The sequence below is a fragment of the Alosa pseudoharengus genome, unplaced genomic scaffold, assembly GCF_046254945.1.
Source record: "Alosa pseudoharengus isolate Yale_2024_CS ecotype anadromous, Long Island Sound unplaced genomic scaffold, YU_APseudo_1.1 YU_APseudo_1.1_scf_18, whole genome shotgun sequence".
Lineage (NCBI taxonomy): Eukaryota > Metazoa > Chordata > Actinopteri > Clupeiformes > Clupeidae > Alosa > Alosa pseudoharengus.
In genome coordinates this window covers 25,336,860-25,363,292 of record NW_027468650.1, presented here as the reverse complement: position 1 = coordinate 25,363,292, position 26,433 = coordinate 25,336,860, and the positions used below count along the sequence as shown (strand labels likewise).

The following is a 26,433-nucleotide window of genomic DNA, read 5'->3' as shown; positions in this document are numbered from 1 at the left end:
AGCTGAGTGCAGCAGATGTGTTTTGACATGGGTAGATCAAAAGGTCGATTCGCATAATAGATTTATAGCATTTTTATAAAGTAAAAAATTAATATAAAATCAAAGAGTGAGTTTTTGGAAAAAATAAGCTTTGTGTACTATGAAGGCCAGTTAGCTGAGTGCAACAGATGTGTTTTGACATGGGTAGGTCAAAAGGTCAAGCCGCATAATAGATTTATAGCATTTTTGAATAGTAAAAAAATAATATAAAATCAAAGAGTGCATTTTTGGAAAAAAGAAGCTTTGTGTACTATGTAGGGCAGTTAGCCGAGTGCAGCAGATGTGTTTTGACATGGGTAGGTCAAATGGTCAAGCCGCATAATAGATTTATAGCATTTTTGAATAATAAAAAATTTATATAAAATCAAAAAGTAAGTTTTTGGACAAAATAAGCTTTGTGTATTATGTAGGGCAGTTAGCTGAGTGCAGCAGATGTGTTTTGACATGGGTAGATCGATCAAAAGGTCGATTCGCATAATAGATTTATAGCATTTTTATAAAGTAAAAAATTAATATAAAATCAAAGAGTGAGTTTTTGGAAAAAATAAGCTTTGTGTACTATGAAGGCCAGTTAGCTGAGTGCAACAGATGTGTTTTGACATGGGTAGGTCAAAAGGTCAAGCCGCATAATAGATTTATAGCATTTTTGAATAGTAAAAAATTTATATAAAATCAAAGAGTAAGTTTTTGGAAAAAAGAAGCTTTGTGTACTATGTAGGGCAGTTAGCCGAGTGCAACAGATGTGTTTTGACATGGGTAGGTCAAAAGGTGAAGGCACATAATAGATTTATAGCATTTTTGAATAGTAAAAAAATAATATAAAATCAAAGAGTGCATTTTTGGAAAAAAGAAGCTTTGTGTACTATGTAGGGCAGTTAGCCGAGTGCAGCAGATGTGTTTTGACATGGGTAGGTCAAATGGTCAAGCCGCATAATAGATTTATAGCATTTTTGAATAATAAAAAATTTATATAAAATCAAAAAGTAAGTTTTTGGACAAAATAAGCTTTGTGTATTATGTAGGGCAGTTAGCTGAGTGCAGCAGATGTGTTTTGACATGGGTAGATCAAAAGGTCGATTCGCATAATAGATTTATAGCATTTTTATAAAGTAAAAAATTAATATAAAATCAAAGAGTGAGTTTTTGGAAAAAATAAGCTTTGTGTACTATGAAGGCCAGTTAGCTGAGTGCAACAGATGTGTTTTGACATGGGTAGGTCAAAAGGTCAAGCCGCATAATAGATTTATAGCATTTTTGAATAGTAAAAAATGTATATAAAATCAAAGAGTAAGTTTTTGGAAAAAAGAAGCTTTGTGTACTATGTAGGGCAGTTAGCCGAGTGCAACAGATGTGTTTTGACATGGGTAGGTCAAAAGGTGAAGGCACATAATAGATTTATAGCATTTTTGAATAGTAAAAAAATAATATAAAATCAAAGAGTGCATTTTTGGAAAAAAGAAGCTTTGTGTACTATGTAGGGCAGTTAGCCGAGTGCAACAGATGTGTTTTGACATGGGTAGGTCAAAAGGTGAAGGCACATAATAGATTTATAGCATTTTTGAATAGTAAAAAAATAATATAAAATCAAAGAGTGCATTTTTGGAAAAAAGAAGCTTTGTGTACTATGTAGGGCAGTTAGCCGAGTGCAGCAGATGTGTTTTGACATGGGTAGGTCAAAAGGTCAAGCCGCATAATAGATTTATAGCACTTTTGAATAATAAAAAATGTATATAAAATCAAAGAGTACGTTTTTGGACAAAATAAGCTTTGTGTATTATGTAGGGCAGTTAGCTGAGTGCAACAGATGTGTTTTGACATGGGTAGGTCAAAAGGTGAAGGCACATAATAGATTTATAGCATTTTTGAATAGTAAAAAAATAATATAAAATCAAAGAGTGCGTTTTTGAAAAAAAGAAGCTTTGTGTACTATGTAGGGCAGTTAGCCGAGTGCAACAGATGTGTTTTGACATGGGTAGGTCAGAAGGTGAAGGCACATAATAGATTTATAGCATTTTTGAATAGTAAAAAAATAATATAAAATCAAAGAGTGCATTTTTGGAAAAAAGAAGCTTTGTGTACTATGTAGGGCAGTTAGCCGAGTGCAGCAGATGTGTTTTGACATGGGTAGGTCAAATGGTCAAGCCGCATAATAGATTTATAGCATTTTTGAATAATAAAAAATTTATATAAAATCAAAAAGTAAGTTTTTGGACAAAATAAGCTTTGTGTATTATGTAGGGCAGTTAGCTGAGTGCAGCAGATGTGTTTTGACATGGGTAGATCAAAAGGTCGATTCGCATAATAGATTTATAGCATTTTTATAAAGTAAAAAATTAATATAAAATCAAAGAGTGAGTTTTTGGAAAAAATAAGCTTTGTGTACTATGAAGGCCAGTTAGCTGAGTGCAACAGATGTGTTTTGACATGGGTAGGTCAAAAGGTCAAGCCGCATAATAGATTTATAGCATTTTTGAATAGTAAAAAATGTATATAAAATCAAAGAGTAAGTTTTTGAAAAAAAGAAGCTTTGTGTACTATGTAGGGCAGTTAACTGAGTGCAGCAGATGTGTTTTGACATGGGTTGGTCAAAAGGTCAATTCGCATAATAGATTTATAGCATTTTTGAATAGTAAAAAATTAATATAAAATCAAAGAGTGAGTTTTTGGAAAAAATAAGCTTTGTGTATTATGTAGGGCAGTTAGCTGAGTGCAACAGATGTGTTTTGACATGGTTAGGTCAAAAGGTCAAGCCGCATAATAGATTTAAAGCATTTAAAGCATTTTTTTTACATTAAAAAATATTTATAAAATCAAAGAATGGATTTTTGGGAAAAAGAAGCTTTGTGTACTATATAGAGCAGTAATCCGAGTTCACCAGATGTGTTTTGACATGGGTAGGTCAAAAGGGCAAGCCGCATAATAGATTTGAAACATTTAACATTAAAAATTGTATAAAATCAAAGAGTAGGTTTTAGGGAAAAAGAAGCTTTGTGTACTAGAAAGGGCAGTAAGCCGAGTTCAGGAGATGTGTTTTAGTATGGGTAAGTCAAAAGGTGAAGCCGCATAATAGATTGAAATCTTTTATCAGCCTAAAAAATTCATAAAATCAAAACATGGGTTTTTGGACAAAAGAAGCTTTGTGTAATATAGGCAGGCCTTGTTTAAACACATTAAAGTTGGTTTGACACAAACTCGACCCTCGTAGTCAGTGCTAAATAGATTTTTCGAATGTGTCGAATATCCAACGTCCAATATAAAACCAACTTTACCACGGTAGCTTAACCACAGGCTGCTGGTTCTGTCAGTCACTCTCTCTGCACCGTTATGTTATTTGCATAGGGACGGGAGTATAAATCCGCTCTCACACTCAGCATCAGTGTTGCTGGGGCAGTAGTTGATTTGTGCGCACGGAAAGCTGGTAGGAGGGAAGTATACGCGATAAAAAAGAGAAGTAACTCAAGCACTGAAGGATTACAAAATGTCAAGATCCACGGTCCAGTCCTCTTACAATAGGATGTTCGGTAGGACCGAGCAGCGGCCCTCCATGACTCGTTCTACTTACTCAAGTCGCCAGTACTCCAGTCCAGTACGCTCTTCCCGGACATCCTACAGCGTGTCGTCCGCTCCCCCTAGCATCTTTGCCAGCAAGACCACCAGGCTCCGCAGCAGTGCCATGATCAAACTCAGCAGCGATAATGTGGACTTTGCTCTCTCCGATGCCATCACAGCGGACTTCAAAGCGAACCGGACTAATGAAAAGGCAGAGATGCAGCACCTCAACGACAGGTTTGCCAGCTACATCGATAAAGTTCGGTTCTTGGAGCAGCAGAACAAAATTCTCATCGCAGAGTTGGATCAGCTTAGGGGCAAAGGTATGTCCCGCGTCGGGGACCTGTATGAGGAGGAGATGAGGGAGCTGCGCCGTCAGGTGGACCAGCTTACCAACGAGAAATCCAGAGTCGAGTTGGACCGGGACAACTTGGGAGATGACATCCAGAAGCTTCGTGAGAAGTATGCATGGTTCTATCTATAGGCCTAATATTTTAACACAACTAGGAAGCGTGAAAGTATGCGCACTGGAAAGTACATTTTGTCCTGTCGACAAAAGACTGTAGTGTAGTAACCTAATGTAATCTATTGGATGTCGTTGGTTATGTTCATCAAAATAATCGCTGCCTATGATGTAGTCCAGAATTCTGTATCTCAAAGGTATATGAAAGAAGAAAGTTTTTTTTTGTTTTAAATCACATACTGGAGCCTGGTATTTGAAAGTAGAAAGCAGGCTATTTTGTTTTAAATCACATACTGGAGCCAGGCTTGGTTTTGCTACCTGGTTCAAGTTCTGCTCTGATAGAGAAATTAGGATTGTGTGAATTAGCATTGAATGAAACCTTTACATTTTACCCCTAGTGCCCGAAGCTTTTACATTTATTGTATTTCGTTTCCATGAACTTCCTATAGAAACGTGGGTTATTTGTGTAGGTCCTTACCATAGGAATATAGGCTAGTCTGTTAAACACATGCAGTAGAAGTGGGTGTGGCTCATACAACAAACAGTTCTAACACTGTCAGATGTCATTTGCAGGCTGCAGGATGAGATGCTTCAGAGAGAAGATGCTGAAAACAACCTCCAAGGCTTCAGACAGGTGTGTTACAGTATGTGTTCACTCCAAAGCATGGTGGGGGGGATGTAAAATGATCTAGTTAGGTTGACAGCAAGGCACACCTTTGAATAGTTGCTGTTATTCTGCTGGCTTGAAGTCAGCTTAGTTCAAATTCCATCCATCTCAGTCACCGCTGTCAAGCCAGGCAGACACTGTGGCCCAATTTGAGCCCAGATCAGTCAGTTAATTACATTAAGTCATTAAATTCCCATAACTTTTGATTTAATTGGCTGAATTCCTATAACAACATTATTTTCCCTCAATGCATTTTTGAGAAAGCACAGAATGAAAGAAAATGTAAAAACCAAACCAAAGTTTAAGGGTACTGCTTGCCATATTTTTAAGTGTACTGAGCGTTGATGTAGATCCTGAAAGAATGTAAAAAGTGCAAACATCTGTTGGAGGCTGTTCAACTGAGGACGACGCCCAGCACCTAGGAAACTGGCAGGATCTGGTCAGGCTGCCACCCAGTGTTGGTTTGGCAAGCGCCATTTAAAAGGGCTGCTTTGTGGCAGCAGGAAAGCGGCTTCTCCGCCGGCATTGTTTCAGAGCTGATGAGGAGAGGGGGGTTGTGGGAAGATGACAAGGCAAGCTGTTGTTCTCTGTGTGTGTGTGTGTGTATGTGTGTGTTGTGTGTGTGTGTGTGTGTGTGTGTGTGTGTGCGTGTGTGTGTGTGTGTGCATTCGCCTGAATGTGTGTGTGTGTTTAGGGGTGGAGAGGTTGGGACTGAAGAGCAGAAACAGTGAACTAAAGGCCTCAACCATTGTCTGTCAAGAGGGCCTACTGTGTAGGGCAAGCTGCTGACTTTGTGAGGAGATGTACTGGCTTCTAGTTAACTAGGACTCCACATCAGCAAATAGCCAAGTTTTTATTTTGTTTCTACATACCAGTCACACTTAGCAGATTGTCATCCCCAGATCTGTGCTGTACTGTTGTACAAATGTGGCGCTTCCTGTGGCTGTGACTTCCTGTGAATAATAACAGAAAGAGGGCACCACACTGAATCGGTCAAGTCACAGAGATGGTGCTTAAACCTACCCTTATCTTGGCCATTCTTCTGTGAAATGGGGAAAAAATGCCCCATCCCTTTTGGTTTTCTCTACATGCAACATTACATATTACCTATCAATTTTTTTACGACCAACAGAGTTATTCAATTCAGGGTGGTAGTGGTTGATAACTTTAACTCTGGATGAAAGACTGTAAAGTTCAGCCTTAACCCTGGGTTTTGGACTATCTGTCTCACTTGTATATTCTGTTTGTGTTACACTTGTCTCTGTGTGTGTGGTGTGTGTGTGTGTGTGTGTGTTCGGTTGCAGGATGTGGATAATGCGGCCCTGGCCCGTCTTGACCTGGAGAGGAAGGTGGAGTCCCTGCAAGAGGAGATCATCTTCCTGAAGAAGCTTCATGACGAGGTGAGGAAGGACACAGAGCCGGCAGGCAGCCTCCCCCTGTGCCGCTCCAACCACCTGACCCAAACACCCTGTCTCTGTCTCTCCTGGTGCAGGCTGCCTTAGGTCAGCCAATGGCTGACAATCTCACCGGGAGTTGAGAGCATAATGAGATTGGCGGGTAGAGTGGGTGGGGCACCGCCATGGTGATTATACGCTCAACGGAAACGGCGGTATTATGTCAGAGGGATAAGGAAGGAAAGCAGCTGTCTTCCCTAGAGGAGACTGTTCATGTTTAAGCATCCTACCCAGGAAATGCACGGGATAGAAGACCAATTAATTTAATTTAATGGGCTAAAAAGCCATTGGACATTATGAGGACAGTCAGTCACCAAGTTACATTGTTTTGTCTTATTACTGTTGTTTGTAAATCCACAAGATAAAACCTTACTGAAAATCAAATCTCTGTAGAAAAACGTAGGACAAAATCAGGAAACATTTTCTTGAATATGCATGAGTGAACCAGGCATGTGACCTCTCATTCCCTGTCATAATACCCCACATACCCACAACCCAGACCATGTCTTAATAATCCATCTCTTTCTCTCTGTCTCTGCAGGAGATGTGTGACCTTCAGGCTCAAATCCAGCAGCAGCATGTTCAGATTGATATGGATGTGGCCAAACCCGACCTGACCGCTGCGCTGCGGGACGTCAGACTGCAGTACGAGTCACTGGCTACCAAGAACCTCCAGGAGTCCGAGGACTGGTACAAATCCAAAGTGAGTGTGTCAGCATACACATGTGTAAGACCGTGGGGATGATCTGTCTCTCTAGAGGCAGTGTGGATACATTCAAGTGGCCTTCTCTAGAGGATGTGTCCTTAAGTGCGGAGCAGATGGTGTGCTTGGGCCACTATCAGGCCCTGAAGGACATCTGGACACACACTCTGCGAGAACAAAAGGCGGTTCCAACCCCCATCCTTAAAAAGCATAGCCTAATTAGGTTATTGACCGGCTCCATTGATTTGCTATTTCAGTCATAGAGAGGTGAAAGTGTGACCTGGGAAGAGTCTGCTGCCGTGATCTTTTGTCTGCGAGGTGGTTCCAAGGAATTAAATGGTGGCATTTTTCCAAAGGAGATCAAACCCTTTTTAGCATGTGTAATCCAGGGAGCGTGTATCTCTCTCTCTCATTCTGTGTGTGTGTGTGTGTGTGTCTGTCTATTCTCTCATGATACTCTGTCCTTTAGTACTGTGCTCTGTCTTTCTACTTTGATATTGTGTGCAGAAGAAGAATAAGGAGCATGAATAGAATAAGTGTCATTTTACTGTAAAGACTAGATATTATTATGGACATACACTATGAAGTATTTTCTTCATCCACAGCTTTTTATATTGCCATAAGAAGATTCAGAAACACATACATTACGTTATTGCTTTTACGCTCTCTATCTCTCTCTGTCTCTCTTCTGACCTCTTTCTGTGCAGTTTGCGGACCTGTCTGAAGCAGCTGCTCGTAATACTGATGCCATCCGTCAGGCTAAGCAGGAAGCCAATGACTATCGCCGACAGGTGCAGGCTCTCACCTGTGAGGTCGATGCCCTGAAAGGCACGGTGAGTCAGCCACCACCACCATCAGCATCCTTTATCCTCACACATGACAACTAGTGCCACCACCATCAGCATCCTTTATCCTCACAAATGACAACTAGTGCCACCACCACCATCAGCATCCTTTATCCTCACAAATGACAACTAGTGCCACCACCACCATCAGCATCCTTTATCCTTACAAATGACAACTAGTGCCACCACCACCATCAGCATCCTTTATCCTCACAAATGACCACTAGTGCCACCACCACCATCAGCATCCTTTATACTCACACATGACAATTAGTGCCACCACCATCAGCATCCTTTATCCTCACTCATGACAACTAGTGCCACAATTGGAGCGGACAGAGGGCTCCCAAAAGAGATGTAAGTTTGGAGGTTGGGGGGGCTTGCTAAAATTGAACATGGTACAAGACTCTTATGCAACCGACATTTTGCTTTGTCACGGTCATGAACAACGTGAGTCGGATGAAGTTGAATAGTGCAGATCAGTTAAGAGCAAATAAGAAAGGAAATTCTATTAGTGCTACAAATATTGAAACAAATATTTATATAAAAAATAATGTTAGTTTGAACTGTACTTTCTTTCTTTACCTTCAGAATGAGTCACTGGAACGACAGATGAGGGAGACAGAGGACTGCTTCTCCAACGAGGCGGCTGGTTACCAGGACAACATTGTCCGCCTGGAGGAAGACATCCGCAACATGAAGGATGAGATGGCACGCCACCTGCGCGAGTACCAGGATCTGCTTAATGTCAAAATGGCGCTGGACATTGAGATCGCCACTTACAGAAAACTGCTGGAGGGTGAAGAGAGCAGGTGAGAATCTGCCACAGCGTCTCTCTGATCTGCATTACACCGTGACCGTATGAGATGCCACTTGAAACAAGTTTTAAGACTGTGAATTCAGTGAATTCAGGCATGTCCATATCCCTTTTGACTATTTGGCTATTTTTGACTATCCTATTTTGACACAATTATGATTCTCTCTTCCATGTTCTCACCTTTGCTCTTTTTTTCCTTTTCAGAATCACCACTCCATTGCCCAACTTCTCTTCTTTTAACTTGAGAGGTAGGTATTGTTATTGACACAATAGTGCATACATGACACAACACCTTATTCTTCCTCTCAGAGATCTTCACAGCCCTTATAGGGCAGTCTGCTCTACTGCATACCAGAATAGGTCAGACAGTTTTCAAGCCTCTGCTCTTAAAATCTCCTGAATTATAAATGAGTAACAGAAGTCTGCACCCAGAGTGATGTAACTCAGAAATGGACCAGTGATTGGGCCGCTTACTCTCTTACTTACAGCCTTTTTTATTATCATAGGTTCTACACAAAAAACATGTCATTCCTTTCATTTTTAGAATCCATGATGGAAGTCAGACCAATGATGGACACCATGCATAAGAAGGTGCTGATTAAGACTATTGAGACCAGAGATGGAGAAGTGAGTGTATACAGTACCCAGCACCAAGACAATAGCAGAGGACATGACATTCAAATCCATTACACTAGTATTTACTGTCCAAAATAATGTGTCTAGAGTCTAAGTAATGTTGACTGTTGCTTGAGTTTGGTGCATGTTCTGTGCCAGTGAGTTGAGTTTCAGGCTGCTATTTTCCTTCTTTTGTCTCTCTGTTGACGTTGATTTGTCCCTGCTAATCATCACACGTCTCTCTATGTCGGAATCCCTCAATCCCCACAGGTGATCAATGAGTCAACCCAGAACCACGATGACCTGGAATGAGCCGCATGTGTCACCTGTGATGAAGAGGAGGATGGAGAGTCTGAATAGGGTTGGGGAGGGGGGTGCATGAGGAGGCAGAAACTGAGGGAAAATAGAGGGATCAAGGAACGTCAATACATATGTTGTTCATGTGAAACTTTCACTTAAAAGTCAACAAAAAAAGACAAAAAAGAAGAAAAAAAAAGCTTTAAAAGTGCCTTTTTTGACACGCTAGAAAGATTGGACCAGTGTTTTGATAGGGTAGAGCAAAGTAGGCACTCTAGAGCAGCAAACCAAGCAGCTTTACTGAATGTTCTTGTTTACCACGCAGTCTCTAGTTTACCCTCCACGAGTTAAGGCCACAGCAATACTTTTGAGAAACAGTTTGTTTTTTTACTGTTACCATTTACCAAAATTCTAAATGAATGAAACAAATGTTTTGTGTGCACACCACGACTGTCTGTGCTTCTACCAGTCAATAAACTTTTGAAAAAAACTATGTTAAGAGAGCTTTCATTTGGACCGTAATACAGCATAAATGCAAGTTTTGCATGTTTTCTTTATTACTTCAGTATAATACCCTGAGTGCATCTGTAATAATTCATTATACATCTGTCTAATAATTCAGGAAGATGTGGTCTAGATGTTACACTGTTAACTATTCATTGTCTTTTGGTAGACAAGTCAAAGTTAATTTTTTCATGCTTCAAAGACAGAAAACATTTATGAGGCCGTGGGAGAGGTGATGATGCCTCTTCACAAGTGCATGCCATGCATCTACCAGGGGCACTGAAGAAAAACCTTTAAGTCGTTTTTCTTGACCAGCATCCAAACTGGCATTCCAGGTTTAAAATTGCTTTCTTTCAGCCAAAGCCTCTCAAAGGGAAACAAGTGAATGACCACACAGTTTCAGCATGCACCATTGTCATATGAAGGGGCTTAAAGTATTTTATTTCGCCCCCACAATAAAGGGATTAATGGCTGTTTTGGAGCAACAATTCATGACATAAAATGCAAAATGACCATCTTGAATACCCACAAAAACAAAGATGCACTGGCTAGGTAAAGGTGAATGCAACAGGAACGGTGAAGTGTGCAGCCATTGCAGTAGCTGCTCTGCCTGAGTCTCCATCTCCTCCAGCCTGGTCATATGTTATTATTCATGCAGTGCAGATATCTCACCTCCCAAGCGAGTGACAAAGCATCCTGAGCATTTGCTGATGTCACATGGTTCCAGAGGCTCTGTCCCATGACAGCTGGAGACCCCAACTCTGGAGAAATGTGCTATTCGCCTTATTCACCGGGTGGCCAGCACGAGGCTAAGGGGTACACTAGCCATTACACCTCAGTCCAGCAGATGGTGGTGGTAATGTACTCGGTTTGCAAACTGCTAAAAAAAAGCTCACCAAAAAAGAAGGTGGGGTTTACTGACCTGTTCTTCAGTGAGTTTTTTTGGCAGTTTGCAAACTGAGTGCATTACCACCACCATCTGCTGGACTTAGGTGTAGTGGCAAGTCTACCCTTTAGCCTCGTTCTGGCCGCCGGGTGAATAAGGCAAATAGCACTTAGACTCCCATGACATCCATGATGGAATTTAGGGAGACAGATATTAACCCTCAGAGAGAGGTGATGATGTGCTGTATGTACGCAATTAAAATTCATTATTCAGTATTATTAACCACACTACAAGTAAATAATTAAAATGTCCCTGAAGCCCTATTGTATTATAGGCTACATTATGGGGACACCCCATTGTGTCTTATTGACATCGGCAATGCAAGCATGGCAGTTGAAAATCAGTCAGCCTGCAAACCTGGTGATTTTGGTTGGAAACTCTGATGAATTCAGGGACTGAATCAACTGTGTTTACTTGCGTTTAGCCTCCACTACATCCATGCCCAAGATGTGCCGCCTGAAATGCACGGCTACATAAACAAGTCTTGCACACAGGAAGAAAGCTGTTAGGTCTTTTTTTACATTTTATTTTATTCTTGTGAATAAAATAAAATGTTCTTTGTATCATGTGAAGCAGACCTGTTGGTTACAACATCATAAACTATTTTAAATGTAAAGCGTCCAATGCATATTGGCCCCATGTGTCCGAACACGAGCATAATTTCTAAATTTTGTCCAAACCCGACCCGACCCATCGGGTCCCGTTGGGCTCGGGTCGGGTAGCCACACTCTAACACATACACAGATAAACCTCCTCCCCCAAACACTCATTTAGCCCTCCCACACATATACCCCCCATACGCAGACTCCCCTCCCCTACACACACCATTTTGCCCCCATCCCCCCCACCCCGTCACACATACCCTAACACCCCCAACACTCACACACACACAGATAAATCTCCCCCACACACCGCCACCCCATACACATACCTTGTTCGGTTTCGATACGTAAAAGCCTTGCTGAGATATGAGCTCATTCCCTAACTCTAGCGACCCCATAGTGGTTAAAAGTCAACATAATTGTTGACAACATATTGTTTTGTACATCCTCAGGATTTGGTCCCAAGTCCTCATTTGGTTTCGATAGGTGAAAGTGTGGCCAATTATAGTGCCCCTAGTGTCAAACTTGACCAAATTTATTGTATGTCCTCAGAATGTGTTCACGAGTAATTTTGCTAATTACTTGCCACCTATAGGTCAAAAGTCATCTAATTTATTGAGCCTCCTCCTAATTGGGTCCTGTTTCAGACCGGGTGTGTGAACGTCGCGTGTCTTTTGCATGTCAGTTACGTGGCGTTTTCAACTGTATTATATTCATTCATTACACACAGACTGATATATTTCAAATGTTTATTTCTTTACTTTTGATGATTATAACTGACAACTAATGAAAATCCCAAATTCAGTATCTCAGAAAATTTGAATATTACTTAAGACCAATACAAAAAAAGTTTTTTTTAGAAATGTTGGCCAACTGAAAAGTATGAACATGAAAAGTATGAGCATGTACAGCACTCAATACTTAGTTGGGGCTCCTTTTGCCTGAATTACTGCAGAAATACGGTGTGGCATGGAGTCGATCAATCTGTGCCATTGCTCAGGTGTTATGAGAGCCCAGGTTGCTCTGATAGTCCTTCAGCTCGTCTGCATTGGGTCTGGTGTATCGCATCTTCCTCTTCACAATACCGTAGATTTTCTATGGGGTTAAGGTCAGGCGAGTTTTCTGGCCAATTAAGATCAGGGATACCATGGTCCTTAAACCAGGTACTGGTAGTTTTGGCAATGTGTGCAGGTGCCAAGTCCTGTTGGAAAATGAAATCTACATCTCCATAAAGTTGGTCACCAGCAGCAAGCATGAAGTGTTCTAAAACTTCCTGGTAGACGGCTGCGTTGACCTTGGACCTCGGAAATCACAGTGGACCAACACCAGCAGATAACATGGCACCCCAAATCATCATTGACTGTGGAAACTTTACACTGGACTTCAAGCAACGTGGATTCTGTGCCTCTCCTCTCTTCCTCCAGACTCTGGGACCTTGATTTCCAAAGGAAATGCTAAATTTATTTTCATCAAGGAACCTAACTTTGGACCACTCAGTTGCAGTCCCGTCCTTTTTGTCTTTAGCACAGACGAGATGCTTCTGATGCTGTCTCTTGTTCAAGAGTGGCTTGACACAAGGAATGCGACAGCTGAAACCCATGTCTTGCATACGTCTGTGTGGTGGTTCTTGAAACACTGACTCCAGCTTTTCCTTCCTCTATCTTTTAATGTGCTTGGACACAGAGCTCTGTGAACAGCCAGCCTCTTTAGCAATGACCTTTTGTGTCTTGCCCTTCTTTGTGCAAGGTGTCAGCAGTCAATAGAATGTGCTACTTTTGCTACTGTGCCAATGCCACGCCCCCTCCCCCCTGAGAAACAAAGTCTCACTCCTTGCAAACTTCAAAACTTGAGAGCCCTGCTCCATATCATCTTCTTACTTGTGCACATCTTAAAAGCCATACTCATTGCTTCAAACGAACAGCAAATGCTTCATTACATCACTTGTTTGTTTACAGATGTCTGCTTTTTTTAACCTTTTTCATTGCAAATATCATGTTGGTCAAAATGCTCTACTGGTTCCAAGCTGCTGAATAGTCCTCTCCCATAAACAAATAAGTCTTCAAGGATTTCATCGCTTGAGTCATTTGATGCAAAATTGCTGAACTAGCTGACATAACTTGTCATGATCTGTCTAGCATTTACATATGTGACCCGATAGACAGGAATGTCAGGATGTATGGTAAGATTTACTTACAGTAAGCAGCAGCTCTGACCCAGGGGTGTTTTATGTGTAATTTTCCTTTGCACATTGTTGTAAAAGAATTTGCTTACTTTATACTGTCACAGTGTCTGTCAATGTGACAAATTTTGTAGCCTATGTTGTAGTAGCCTTGTCACTTGGCATCACAACATATAGGCCTACCTTTTAATTATATATTTCTGACCCCAACATAATGCAAAGACCATATATGGCTCTAAAACCACATGTATAATACAACATATTCATGTGCAAACAATCATACAAGTATACAAGGAAGGGGGAGGAGGTCATCCCTAGGCTGGGTGAACCCAGCCTGATCTGACGGCGATTTCTTTTTTGCCCTGCAGCTCAGGCTGGAAACCTGTGCATCTTTTTCTGCTGCTTCCGTAAAATTTTGCCGGGACCAATCACAAGCTGGCTTCCACTTGGCGCGCTATTGGCAGGTTTAAAACGATGACGATAGCGGGACAGCCTGGAGTTTTCACGTCGCTCTGCAAACGTCACCCGGTTTGTTGGTCAGATTGGTGAATGACTATCCCAATTGCGTACGGAGTCATTTGAACTGTCCTAACGTTCATGGGCTTCGGAAAAACCTTTTTCCGAGTGAAAACATCATCATTCCGCGTCATTCACGTCACGTAATTTGTGAGTCAGAGGTCGGAAACTGGGGCTAGATTTTGCTAACAAATGGTGCATTCAGAGCACCTCGGAATGACAAGGACCGCCCCCATGGCTACTTTGTTTTTCCGACAGCAAGTGTTCATGTGCTTTGCCATCGGAATGTGTGACAAACACGGATGCCACAACAAAGGTAAAAACATACACTCACTAATCCTAAACAAACAACTGTATTTGCTTAAAATATAGTGTAAGATGCTCGTGAAAGAAAGATATGCAGCTTTCAAGTGACAAAAACGGCAAATTCCCAAGTTTACATTAAAACTGTTGGACATGAAAGGCCACATGGACTACAAACGAACTACAACGTGACGACAAAAGTGATGACGAACCCCTAACTGGGCAACTCTGTTAGCAAAATCTAGCCCCAGTTTCCGACCTCTGACTCACACATTAAGTGACGTGAATGACGCGGAATGATGATGTTTTCACTCGGAGAACGTAAGTTACGCATGTAACTATGGATCTGTGAGACCTCACTCTGACCGTCACTACGGTCTAAAAAAGGAATGATCACCTTCGTTCTGCCTATCACCGAGACCATATGTCAACAAAGTCATGCCCATGACCTCCGGAAGCAGAACGACTCGAGCTTGTAAATAGCGGAGATTGCTCCCGCTTGGGAGCAGCTCCAGAACCTGGTTGATAGACTGCTGATTTAGAACCTTAGGCAGGAAGGCTGGATTAGGCCAAAGTGACACGCCAGTGCCCCCTGCCTGCCACCTTAGGCAGTCTTCGCTGACGGAGAGGGCGCACAGCTCCCCTACGCGATTGGCCGAACAAAGAGCCAGGAGAAAGCAAGTTTTAAGAGACAAAGATCGCAGATCTGCATCTAAAATGGGCTCATACGGGCCTTCAGTAAGTGACCTTAAAACAGTGGGCAAATCCCAGTTCGGTGCCCGCAAAGTGCGCACTGGACACAACCGGCGGGCCCCTAAAAACTGACCAATCAGTGGATGCCTACCCAAGGGTCTGTCATCCGCACCCTGGTGAAAGGCTGAAATGGCCGAGGCATAAACCTTCACAGTACTGACCGCCTTGCCTTGATCCAAATAGGACTGCAAGAAGCGCAACACTTGCGGCACAGGGCAACCGCTGGCTCAAGACCCAAGCTGGCACACCAATCCGAAAAGATCCTCCACCTGAGTGCATAGCAAGCTCTAGTAGAAGGAGCCCTGGCGTTGTTCAGAGTCTCCTGCACAGACTCAGCTAGCTGTTCAATGACGGACTCTGCAGGGGCCAAACCCACAGGCGCAGGGCACCTGGGTTCGGATGCCAGATCTGCCCGTCTGCTTGGGTCAGAAGATCCGCTCCCTGCAGGAGCCGGAGAAGGTCTGGGAACCAAGGCTTCGCCGGCCACCGTGGAGCAACCAGCAGAACTGTGTGTTGGCCCTCCCTGATCCTCCGCAGGACCTGAGGTACAAGAAGGGATGGAGGAAAAGCGTACAACAAGCCTGTCGGCCAGTCTTGTGACAGAGCATCCAGGCCCAAACTGTCTCCCTGTCCCACGAGAGAGTACCACTCTGGGCAGTGAGTTGTTTCCGCCAACGCAAACAGGTCCACTTGTGCAGTACCATACTGAGCCCAGACCTGGCTGACCACCTCTGGGTTCAATCTCCATTCCCCCGGGAGTGGCCCGGTCCTGGAGAGAATGTCGGCCGGCCTGTTCTCCACGCTTGGAACGTGTAATGCCCTCACTGAAGCCAGACGCGGCCATGCCCATGACAGCAACTCCTCCGCCACCTGGAGGCACCGCCGGGATCTCGAGCCGCCTTGGTGATTGACATGATACACCGCCGAGGTGCTGTCTGACCTCACCAGAACATGTTGGCTTCGCAACCCTGGCAGGAACCTCTGCAGGGCGAGATGGATGGCCTTCAGCTCGAGGACGTTGATGTGCTCTGACGTCCAGGAGGGAGGCCACACGCCCCTCGCTGACAGCCCTTCCCAGACAGCTCCCCAGCCTGTCAGAGAAGTGTCTGTCGAGATGACTTGCCTCTTGTGAGGAAGGCCCCCCAGTGGAACCCCCTGGAGTAAGAACCTCCTGTCCCTCCAAGGACGCAGGGCTCGGATGCAAGCAGGAGACACCCGCAACTTCACATGCCTGTCGTCCCTCGGGTGGAGCTGAAAGGCATTGAACCAACACTGCAGGGGGCGTGCCTTCAGCAGGCCCAATGGCAGTACCGCAGCTGCCGCGGACATTAAGCCCGACAGCCTCTGGACTTTGTGGGCGGTGACCAGTCTGCCCAGCCGAAAGCCTGTCAGAGCCTCGGTCAAGCTGTCTGCCCTCCGTGGTCATGCTGACCGAGTCGAGGAGGACACCAAAGAAATCCGCCTGCTGGCGGGGCTGCAAGTTGCTCTTTTTCCAGTTGACCGTGAAACCCAGGGCCTGGATATGGGTCAAAATTGCGTCGGTGTCGTGCACCACCTGCACCTGAGATGGGGCACAAATTAGCCAGTCGTCCAGGTACGGTAGGATCTTTAGGCCCCGGACCTGGAGGGGGGCTAGTGCAGCTACCACCATGCGAGTAAAAATTCTGGGGGCCAGCGAAAGGCCAAATGGGAGGACCTGAAACTGGAACACCCTGCCTTGGAAGGCGAAGCAGAGGAAGGACCTGTGTGCTGGGCAGATAGGAACGTGGAAGTACGCGTCTTTTAGATCCAGAGACGTAAACCACTCCCCTTCCTGGATGGAACGAATCACTATTCCAATGTGGACCATTTTGAATGGCAGCACCTTGAGGTACTGGTTCAAGGGCCTGAGGTCGAGGACCGGCCGGTAACCTCCGTCTTTTTTGGGCACAATAAAATATTTGGAATAAAACCCAGTGTGCCGTGCGTGCGGGGATACTTCTGAGATGGCCCCTTTCAGAAGCAACCCCTGGACCTCCTTGACAAGCACGGAATTTTAAAGGGGGTCTTTCACAGACGTCATCTTGACCCCTGAAAACGTAGGGGCCGCCGTCAAAACTGTAGGCGGTAACCGTGAGTCACCGTAGCCACAACCCAAGAATCTGGCACAATCCCTTCCCAGGAGGTCCTGGACAGCTGGGAAGGGCAATCGACGGGCAGCCCCGGATCCCTAGGCTGAACCGCCACCGCGGCCTGCACCTCTGCCTGCGCCCCGTCGAGGTCTTCGCTGTCCTCTGGGCCAGGGAGTTGGGGCTGAGCTCTGGTCTGGTGCACGAACGCGCTGGTCCCGCGGGGCAGCATAGTTGATACTTACCTGTGGTGTTAGGGTGGGCTGCCACCGCCCATACTTACCTGATGCTGCCCTGTGGGGAACCGGAGCCCGTCTGTGGCACACACGCTGACCAGTTTCTCTAGAAGCGCCAGCCTGTTCTACTCTGTCCAGCACCCCTTGGAAGTCTGGATGGAACACATGCCCAGGCACCACGGGGAGACCTAACAGGTCTGTCCTGATGGCATCAGGGAGAGAGGTTTGGGCAAGCCACACCTGTCTACGGCACAGCACCGCAGAGGCCATAGCACTCCCCACATCACGCGTCAGCTGGGAGTGGGCTGACAGTGCGGCATCCACCAGGGCCCTTGCATCATGGTCCTCCGGACTCATCGTTTTTCGCAGAGCCGCCAGAGTGATAGCCAGGGCGTTGCCCATATGGGATGCCCGTGCTAATGCGTCAAAGCAGTGACTGATGAGACGGTCCGTCTTGGCACACTCCTTACGCGGGCAGCGTGGATTGGGAGATGCATTGGCAGGCCCCAGGGAAGTCCAGGCGGCGATGGACTGCTCGACCGGTGGCATATCCCCCAGCCCTGAGTCGGCCGGATAGGCAGCCTTTGCCAGCTGACGGCAACCTGGATTGAATTGGGGGCGCTGTAGCGACTTACCCCATGCCGTCCGCAGCACCTTCGTGTAATCCTCTGCCACGGGTATACAGGGTGGTGGGCTGCTGTGCGAGACGCCTTCCCAGACGCCCCCAAGGGAAGCCATGTCTGGCATAGGGACCTGAAGACCCAGGATCTTGGAGGCACTCAACACCCGTGACATCAAGGAGCCGACGGGGACCTCCCCCGGCACCGTGGATTCATCAGTTGGTTCCACCATGTCTGAATGTAGCTCATCCAGGAGGCCGTCCCCACTTACGTCATCGATCGTAGAACGAGGGGCATGGAGCGACAGCACCCAGATCAACATCCGCACCATGGCTCTCAGGCCTGGACGAGGAGCCTTCCTGGCCAGGGGGCAGAGAAGAGGATGACGTACCCTGGAGACCCTCCAGCCAGTCCATCCTCCTAGCCAGAGCCTGGAGAGCTGAGAGAATCTGAAGCGACTCTGTGCCATCACCCTTGGTCACGGCAGCTGGAGCCGGGCGCTTAGCAGGTCCAGGGACCTCCACCTGGCCATGCCTGGAAGGGGACTCATGTTGCTGGTCCCGTTTACGCTTGTGCGTATGCTTACAGCCATGCCGATGAGAGTGGGACGGTCGGTCGGGTGAGCGCCGCCTGTCCCGTCTGCCCTCACGCACGTGGCCACATGCCTGGTCAGCCCGACGGAGCTGTTCCTCCCTAGGAAGGTCACAGGCTGCGCTGCAGGGGCTGTCGACATCCTCCAGGAGGTGGGCGGCCCCAAGGCAAGCGAGACACTCTCTATGCCCGTCATCGGGGGCCATCGCGGCCCTACAGACTCTGCAGTAGTGTGCCGCCATAGCCTACCACAGAAAAACACAATGCAATACAATACAATACAATACAACACACTAAGGCACTTACCTTGGCCGTTCAACACACCGTTTACACTGCAAGCAGCAGCCCGTAAAGAGATACAGCAGTGGTGTAATACAGTACACGGGTGGCCTGAAGCAGCGTGCGGACACGCTTAGCAGGCTCACACTGGCCCAGCTAGCTGTGGACAGCAGCGACGGGGTACACAACAGATATACAAAGAAGGCGGCCACCAGTGCGCGAACGCACGCGCCGACGTACACCAGTGGACAACTGGAGAAAAGACACACAGCAGCCCGCACCTCGTGCAAGACTGCACCTAGCAGACACAAACAGCTAAACTTACCTTTGCAAGTAGCCTAGCACACAACAACAAAGCTAACAAGAAGCACACAGTAACATTAGCGCCTAAGCGGCCGAGCACATATGCGCTGATCAGGCCCACACAGGTTCCGGCTGCCAGAGCAGTAAACAGAAATAATAACGGTGGCCCACGCCGGTGTGCGAACGCACCCAGCAGGCTCACACCAAGCCCAACTAGCCGCGAACAGCCAGATAAGGTACACAGCAGTTAACAAAAAACAACCCGGAAACCTGGCACACACAAAAGGAAAATAACACTGAAACGGCGGCCCGCAGCAGTGAGCGAACGCAGGCAGCAGGCTCACACTAGCCCCTCCGCCGTGCGGTATGGGAACTCAGGAAAGACATCAACAAGTTAAACAAAGTTAAACAAAGTTAAACGAAGTTTCCCGAAAAAAACACAGGTTACAGCCACATGCAGACTAACAAACACAGTCAAGCAAGAAAGCAGTAAAAGTACGTACTCACGTCTCACAGGTCTCAGATGAGGCGATCAAGGTGAGAGACTGAACCGGGAGCAATCTCCGCTATTTACAAGCTCGAGTCGTTCTGCTTCCGGAGGTCATGGGCATGACTTTGTTGACATATGGTCTCGGTGATAGGCAGAACGAAGGTGATCATTCCTTTTTTAGACCGTAGTGACGGTCAGAGTGAGGTCAAAACAGATAAGTTTTTCCGAAGCCCATGAACGCTAGGAGAGTTTAGTCCATGAGCCACAGGCCCAAAAAGGGGCGTGTCACTACCACTTGGGGGGGCAAATTCTCACTATATTTTTCTGAAAGCTACATATCTCTGGAGTATAAAATGGTATCATAGCAAGTTGTAGCTTTGTGGCTGTACAGGCCTTCAAAGTTGACCTCTGATTTGAAAATAATCCAAACCTCATTATTACTGATGCATATGTGGTGTTTGATGTTGGCATACATATTTTAAATCATTATGTGATTTTTCCCTTCATTTTGGTTGATAAAATTCAAGATTTATGTGTAATAATGAGCAAATCTACGTTTTCAGAGACACAACGTGTTGCAGCACTAATTGAAATGCCCACTACCTCATTAATCAATGTATTTATACCTTCCTACCTCCCAGCAGAGTCTTGAAATACAAATGATTGCATAGGTCTGCATTGCTATGCTATTTAAATGTACTATTCGGAAACACCCCAAAATTCAGTAAATTAATAAAAAAATATTTTATTGAAACTACCCATAAGAGATATTCCAAGAGATCAAAACATCATGATTACCAATCACATATTACCTTTACATTCAAGGAATACCATATGAAAATTGTTCACATCACCACATGTATCCAGCTTAACATGAATATTATAATTTTATAATGTCCAGGGAACATGAAATACATACAGTATTTTCCTGTGTATTAGCTGTATTGTGTATAAGCCACAGGACAGTGTTTTATGCAAGTTAAAAGAAACAAAACCATATACCATATTAACTGCCCCCGTGTATTAACCTCATAGCTGAAGAAATTGTGCAAAATCAATGTATAGTTGGGAAATTATGGTAATTGCATCACAGGTGCTAAAATGATCTACATTATACATTTCAGTTGTACTTTTGACTAGTAAGAATGTGGGAATGAGATGTAGATAAACTGGTTGGTGAAAATATTCATACTTTACACATTGTTATCATTATGTACAATTATTATTATTATTATTATTATTATTATTATTATTATTATTATTATTAACTTAAAATTGTCTTTCATCTGATGTTAAAATCATTTCCATTGAAAAGAAATAATAACTATTTTCCAAGACTTGATCTACAAGTACATACATTTACAACAGTTTTAAAAATTCTACACAGTTAGATCTGATGAGACATAAACTGAAATTGGATCAATCCATTTTCAGAGGAACATGAGTTAATTTGCATATCTACAGCAGGCAAAGCAACACAAGAGGTTAGGGATGATCGGATTCAGGCTCATACTCCAGGCAAAGATCATGACATAGAGGCTGGAGTCAGATACACCTAAGCACAAATTCCATGATACATTGACAAAGCAAAAATTAAAGACATTTACGAGTCAAAAAAGAAAACACAGGCACATGGCAAGACCATCATGTTAAAGACTGGACATGAGAGAAGTCTTTTGTCACCCTCTTGGACCTTAACCATGGTCATTGGCGACACCTGAGGGGACCCCAAGGAAAACCTCTAAAGCAGCACTTGCAAAGTATTTGCAGAAACTTGCATCACTATCAGATAATTTTCCAGATGAATATAATACAGCAACAATCATTGATGGAATGTTTTTGGTCTAGAAGGTCAATAACAATGTCTCAACTTATGCAGACATTGCTGCTGCTATTCATAGCATGATCCGTAAAGAGACAAAGCAGAGGCAGATAATTTTTTAGATTAAATTAGATTAGATTTAACTTTATTGTCATTGTGCAGAGAACAAGTACAGAGACAACGAAATGCAGTTTGCGTCTAACCAGAAGTGCAAAAAAGCAGAAAAGTGCAATGTGATATACACAGTATAGGCAGGTGGTGCATAGACAGGACAAGAAATATACTGCAATGTAGACAGTAGTATACAGTTGTTTTTCAGAAGGTGGTTTAGAGTAGCATAAATTAAATATAAATATGTGCAGTGTATTAGCAGTTACTTTATAAGAGCAGAATAAATATGGCTATGTACTGTAATATGAACAATGTATGAACAACATATACAGGTATGTGCAATGTAGTGGCGGTACCATTATAGTAGTAGTAAGAACAATATAGATATATGCAGTGTATTAACAGAATATATTACAGAAAAAACTGAATAAATATGGATATTTAGTATGAACCATATAGACAGATATGTACAGTATGTACAACTATGTGCAGTGTGGAAACAGTACCATTGTAGTGCAGAAACAGTACCATTACAATAGTATTAATAATAAGTGTATGTGCAGTATAAAAAGCAGTAGAATATGGCTATGTACAGTATAAGTGTAATTACAGTATGTACATTTGTAAATAAATAGATGGATGGGATAGATGGGTGGGATAGGGTAGTGCAGTTGTGGGGGGGGGGGGGGGGGGGCTAGGGGATGTCCACCTCCTTGTTGTCCCTGTCAAGGTTGCCATGGTCGTGGACACCTCAACAGGCACAGGCAAGGAGGCATCAGGTGGGGGCGGGGCAGGGGGTAATGGGGGCTTAGTTTGTTGGATGTCACCGGGATGCAGAGCTAGAGTTCAGTAGGGTGACAGCCGCAGGAAAGAAGCTTCCTCTGAACCTGCTGGTACCTGAACCTGTAACGCCTCCCGGAGGGGAGTGGGGTGAACAGTCTGTGGTTGGGGTGAGAACAGTCTTTGATGATGCGCGCCTTACGACGAGAGCGCGGAGGGCTGGATTTCATTGCACTAAGTATAGAACTGGTCTACCTTGTCTGTACTGCTGCAAGTTTCATCACCTGGTAAGAAACCCACAATTGCAGTGTCATGAGCAATTGTCTACAATGAGCAGCTTCAAAGAACGTATAGTGATTTCTAGCTCGTAGTGTGAAAAAAAGTATTTATTTGAATATCTCACGAAAAAAGTAAAATGAACTGAACTTTGAACTAGTTCAGAATTAAAATTGTGAACTTTGAACGTGAACTGTTCACTTTGAGCATGTATGAACTGAACTTGAACTAGTTCAGAAAAGCTGTGAACTGGCACAACACTGCATAGAGATGGCATCCTCTGTGCTCCTGTTCTGACGATGATGAATTCAATGAATAGATTAAAGATCCTTTGTACTCGTTTCAGCTACAATTTAAAAAACATTTGTACTGCAGACCTATGTATGTCATCATTTAACATTAATTTCAATTCGCAATTGAAAGTAAGGAAGGTAGAATAGTAATGATCAATAAGGTCTGCATTCAGGTATTGCCCTAACATGTTGCTTTGAAAACTCAAATTAGCTTTTTTTTTGCACATAAATCTTGAATTTTATCAACCAAAATGAAGAGCAAAATCACATAATGAGTCAAAATATGTATGCCAACATCAAACACCACATATGCATCAGTAATAATAAGATTTGGATTATTTTCTGGGCTCTTATGAGTGTTTTAACAAAAAAAGCCAATAGGCGGAATTTCCTTTTTTTTCAAATCAGAGGTCAACTTTGAAGGCCTGTACAGCCACAAAGCTATAAGATCCAACTTGCTATCATACCATTTTATACTCCAGAGATATGTAGCTTTCAGAAAAATATAGTGAGAATTTGCCCCCCCAAGTGGTAGTGACGACCCCCTGTGGCTCATGGACTAGTTGCCCAGTTAGGGGCTCGTCATCACTTTTGTCGTTTTAATGTGAACTTGGGAATTTGCCGTTTTTGTCACTTGAAAGCTGCATATCTTTTATTCACAAGCGTCTTACACTATATTTTAAGCAAATACAGTTGTTTGTTTAGGATTAGTGAGTGTATTTTTTAACCTTTGTTGTGGCATCCGTGTTTGTCACACATTCCAACGGCAAAGCACATGAACACTTGCTGTCGGAAAAACAAAGTAGCCATGGGGGCGGTCCTTGTCATTCCGAAGTGCCCTGAATGCACCATATGCCCATTGATCACGCCTCTTGTGCAGTAGAAAATAGATAGCGGACTCCCCAAAAAAAGAAAAAATCTTAAAAGATTGAGCTTGGTCAGGTGAAAGCCAAACTAGGTCATCCCTATGTTCCCCGCTAGGGGTTAGGGTTAGGGTCCTATGTTCCCCGGTCCCATACAAAGCGGGAAACATAGGACCCGGGGAACATAGGTACACCCCGAAGGGAGACACACACACACACACATTTTAATGCTATTATTTATTTTGCAAATTCACAGATCCAAACATTGATGGAAGTATGTTACACACTTAGGCAGGTCTGAGAAACAAACATAGCCAAAGGTGCCCCCCCAAGATTTGCAATGGCCTCATCTGGCCACCCCTGTTAATTTTTTTTTATTTCTGGTGTCACAACTGTCCAGCTCATCTCTTAACCCTGACAGATCAAGTTAGCATAAAACTTTGTGGTCTTGCATACATAGTATAAAAGCTCTTACAGCTGACTGAAAGTAAAGACAAGCAGAAAGGGACAGGGAGAGAAAGAGAGAAAGAAAGAAGGAGGAAAAGCATAGCAGATGTAAACTTACCCAGTTTCTACTTCTGTAACTACATGTAATCATAGCACATTAGTTAAGAAAGCATTACTTTTCCAATATACTGAATAATGAATTTTAATTGCGTAGGCTATAATCAGTACATCATCACATCTCTCTGGGGGTTAATTAGCCTAGAAATCTAGACGCACCCTAGCGGCGGCAAATTAATTTGCTCAGCCTGTACGTCTAGTAGGAAACCATAGGGATTTCTATTGGCTGACGCCGTGGACGTCATTCAATCACAGCGCTCTATTTTGTTAGAGAGTCTTAAGGCGGGCTTAACAGGATGACGACAGTCCTGCGACGGTGAACAACAAGGAAGGTGGCTATGGCGAACGAAGAGCGGTTGATTGAATCGGCGTTGGCGTCAACTTTGGAGGAGTTGGACTTGTGCTTTTCTTTGAAAGTTGAGCAACACAATGCACTTAAGTCATTCCTTTCGAAGAAGGATGTATTTGCCGTTTTGGCGACCGGATACGCCAAAACTGTACTGTGCCTACTGTACTTTTCTGAACAAAACACTGGTCCACTCTTTCTAGCGTGTCACAGGTTTTGTTCCGTTTTTTGTCTGGTTTCCTCCTTCAGGGCCTAGAGGCTTGTTCTTCAGTGGGGGCTGAGGGATTCCAACAGATAGAGAGATGTGTGATGATTAGCAGGGACAAAGCAATGTCAAAGGAGAGACAAAAGAAAGGAATTAGCAGCCTGAAACTCAACTCAACAAACATGTACTAAACACAAGAACCACTTAGAATCTAGACACATTATTGTGGACAGTGCATGCTGGTATAATTAATTTGAGTGTTCATGTTCTCTGCTATTGTCTTGGTGCTCCTTGGTGTGGTCAGCCGTGGGAGGTGGGGGTGCTCCAGGACGGTGAACAACAAGGAAGGGGGCTATGGCGAACGAAGAGCGGTTGTTTGAATCGGCGTTGGCGTCAACTTTGGAGGAGTTGGACTCTTTTCTTTGAAAGTTGAGCAACACAATGTACTTAAGTCATTCCTTTCGAAGAGGGATGTATTTGCCGTTTTGGCGACCGGATACGTCCTCCTGCTCTTTGTTCTGATTGGTCGTAGCGCTGGCCTATTACATGCCTAGGCAGTTTGAAAGACAATTTTCTGCCCGCCCCTTGGATTAAGCGAGGTGAATGGGTCGATTCCAGACTATACATTTCAATGATATAGGATGGCCCGCCAGGCTAGGGGTTAATATCTGTCTCCCTAAATTCAGTCATGGATGTCAGGGGAGTCTGAGTGCCATAACACATTTCTCCAGTGTTGGGGTCTCCAGCTGTCAGTGGGACGGAGTCTTTGGGCCTCTGAGTCATCAGCAAAGGCTCAGGATGCTTTGTCACTTGCTTGGGAGGTGAGATATCTGCACTGGAGACTCACTGCATGAATAATAACATATGACCAGGCTGGAGGAGATGGAGACTCAGGGAGAGCAGCTACTGCAATGGCTGCACACTTCACCGTTCCTGTTGCATTCACCTTTACCTAGCCAGTGCATCTTTGTTTTTGTGGGTATTCAAGATGGTCATTATGCATAATAAAAAGGATAAAGTTCCTATGCACAGCCTTCCAGGTGCTGGTGAGGTGCAGTCGTCAATAAATTAAAAGGAAAGTGAAGGATCACCGCAAACTGGTGGATTTTCTTTGCTGGTTTATTTTTTAGTGAGAGAGTGAACCTGATGAAGCATTGGCGAAACGCGTCGTTCACTAAAAAATAAACCAGCAAAGAAAATCCACCAGTGTGCGGTGATCCTTCACTTTCCTTTTAATGGTCATTATGCATTTTATGGTATAATTGTTGCTCCAAGCAGCCATGATTCCCTTTAT

General features: G+C 44.2%; 1 protein-coding gene across 1 annotated transcript; it reads left to right on the top strand.

Annotated features, from left to right (window-relative positions):
• Nucleotides 1–3,340: 3,340 nt before the first annotated feature.
• LOC143131244 (vimentin-like) lies at nt 3,341–9,940 on the top strand. The gene is made up of 9 exons (XM_076290741.1): nt 3,341–4,050; nt 4,625–4,685; nt 6,023–6,118; nt 6,714–6,875; nt 7,583–7,708; nt 8,312–8,532; nt 8,742–8,785; nt 9,082–9,164; nt 9,423–9,940. Exons 1-9 carry the CDS (start codon nt 3,518–3,520, stop codon nt 9,462–9,464), a joined length of 1,368 nt encoding a protein of 455 aa, XP_076146856.1. The 5' UTR covers nt 3,341–3,517; the 3' UTR covers nt 9,465–9,940.
• The last annotated feature ends 16,493 nt before the right edge of the window (nt 9,941–26,433 follow it).

Excerpts from the sequence above, each read along its gene's own strand:
- LOC143131244 (XM_076290741.1), top strand. The coding sequence starts at position 3,518 with ATGTCAAGATCCACGGTCCAGTCCTCTTACAATAGGATGTTCGGTAGG. Across the intron at positions 6,119-6,713 it reads TGAAGAAGCTTCATGACGAG|GAGATGTGTGACCTTCAGGC; the intron begins GTGAGGAAGGAC and ends CTGTCTCTGCAG. Across the intron at positions 7,709-8,311 it reads TCGATGCCCTGAAAGGCACG|AATGAGTCACTGGAACGACA; the intron begins GTGAGTCAGCCA and ends CTTTACCTTCAG.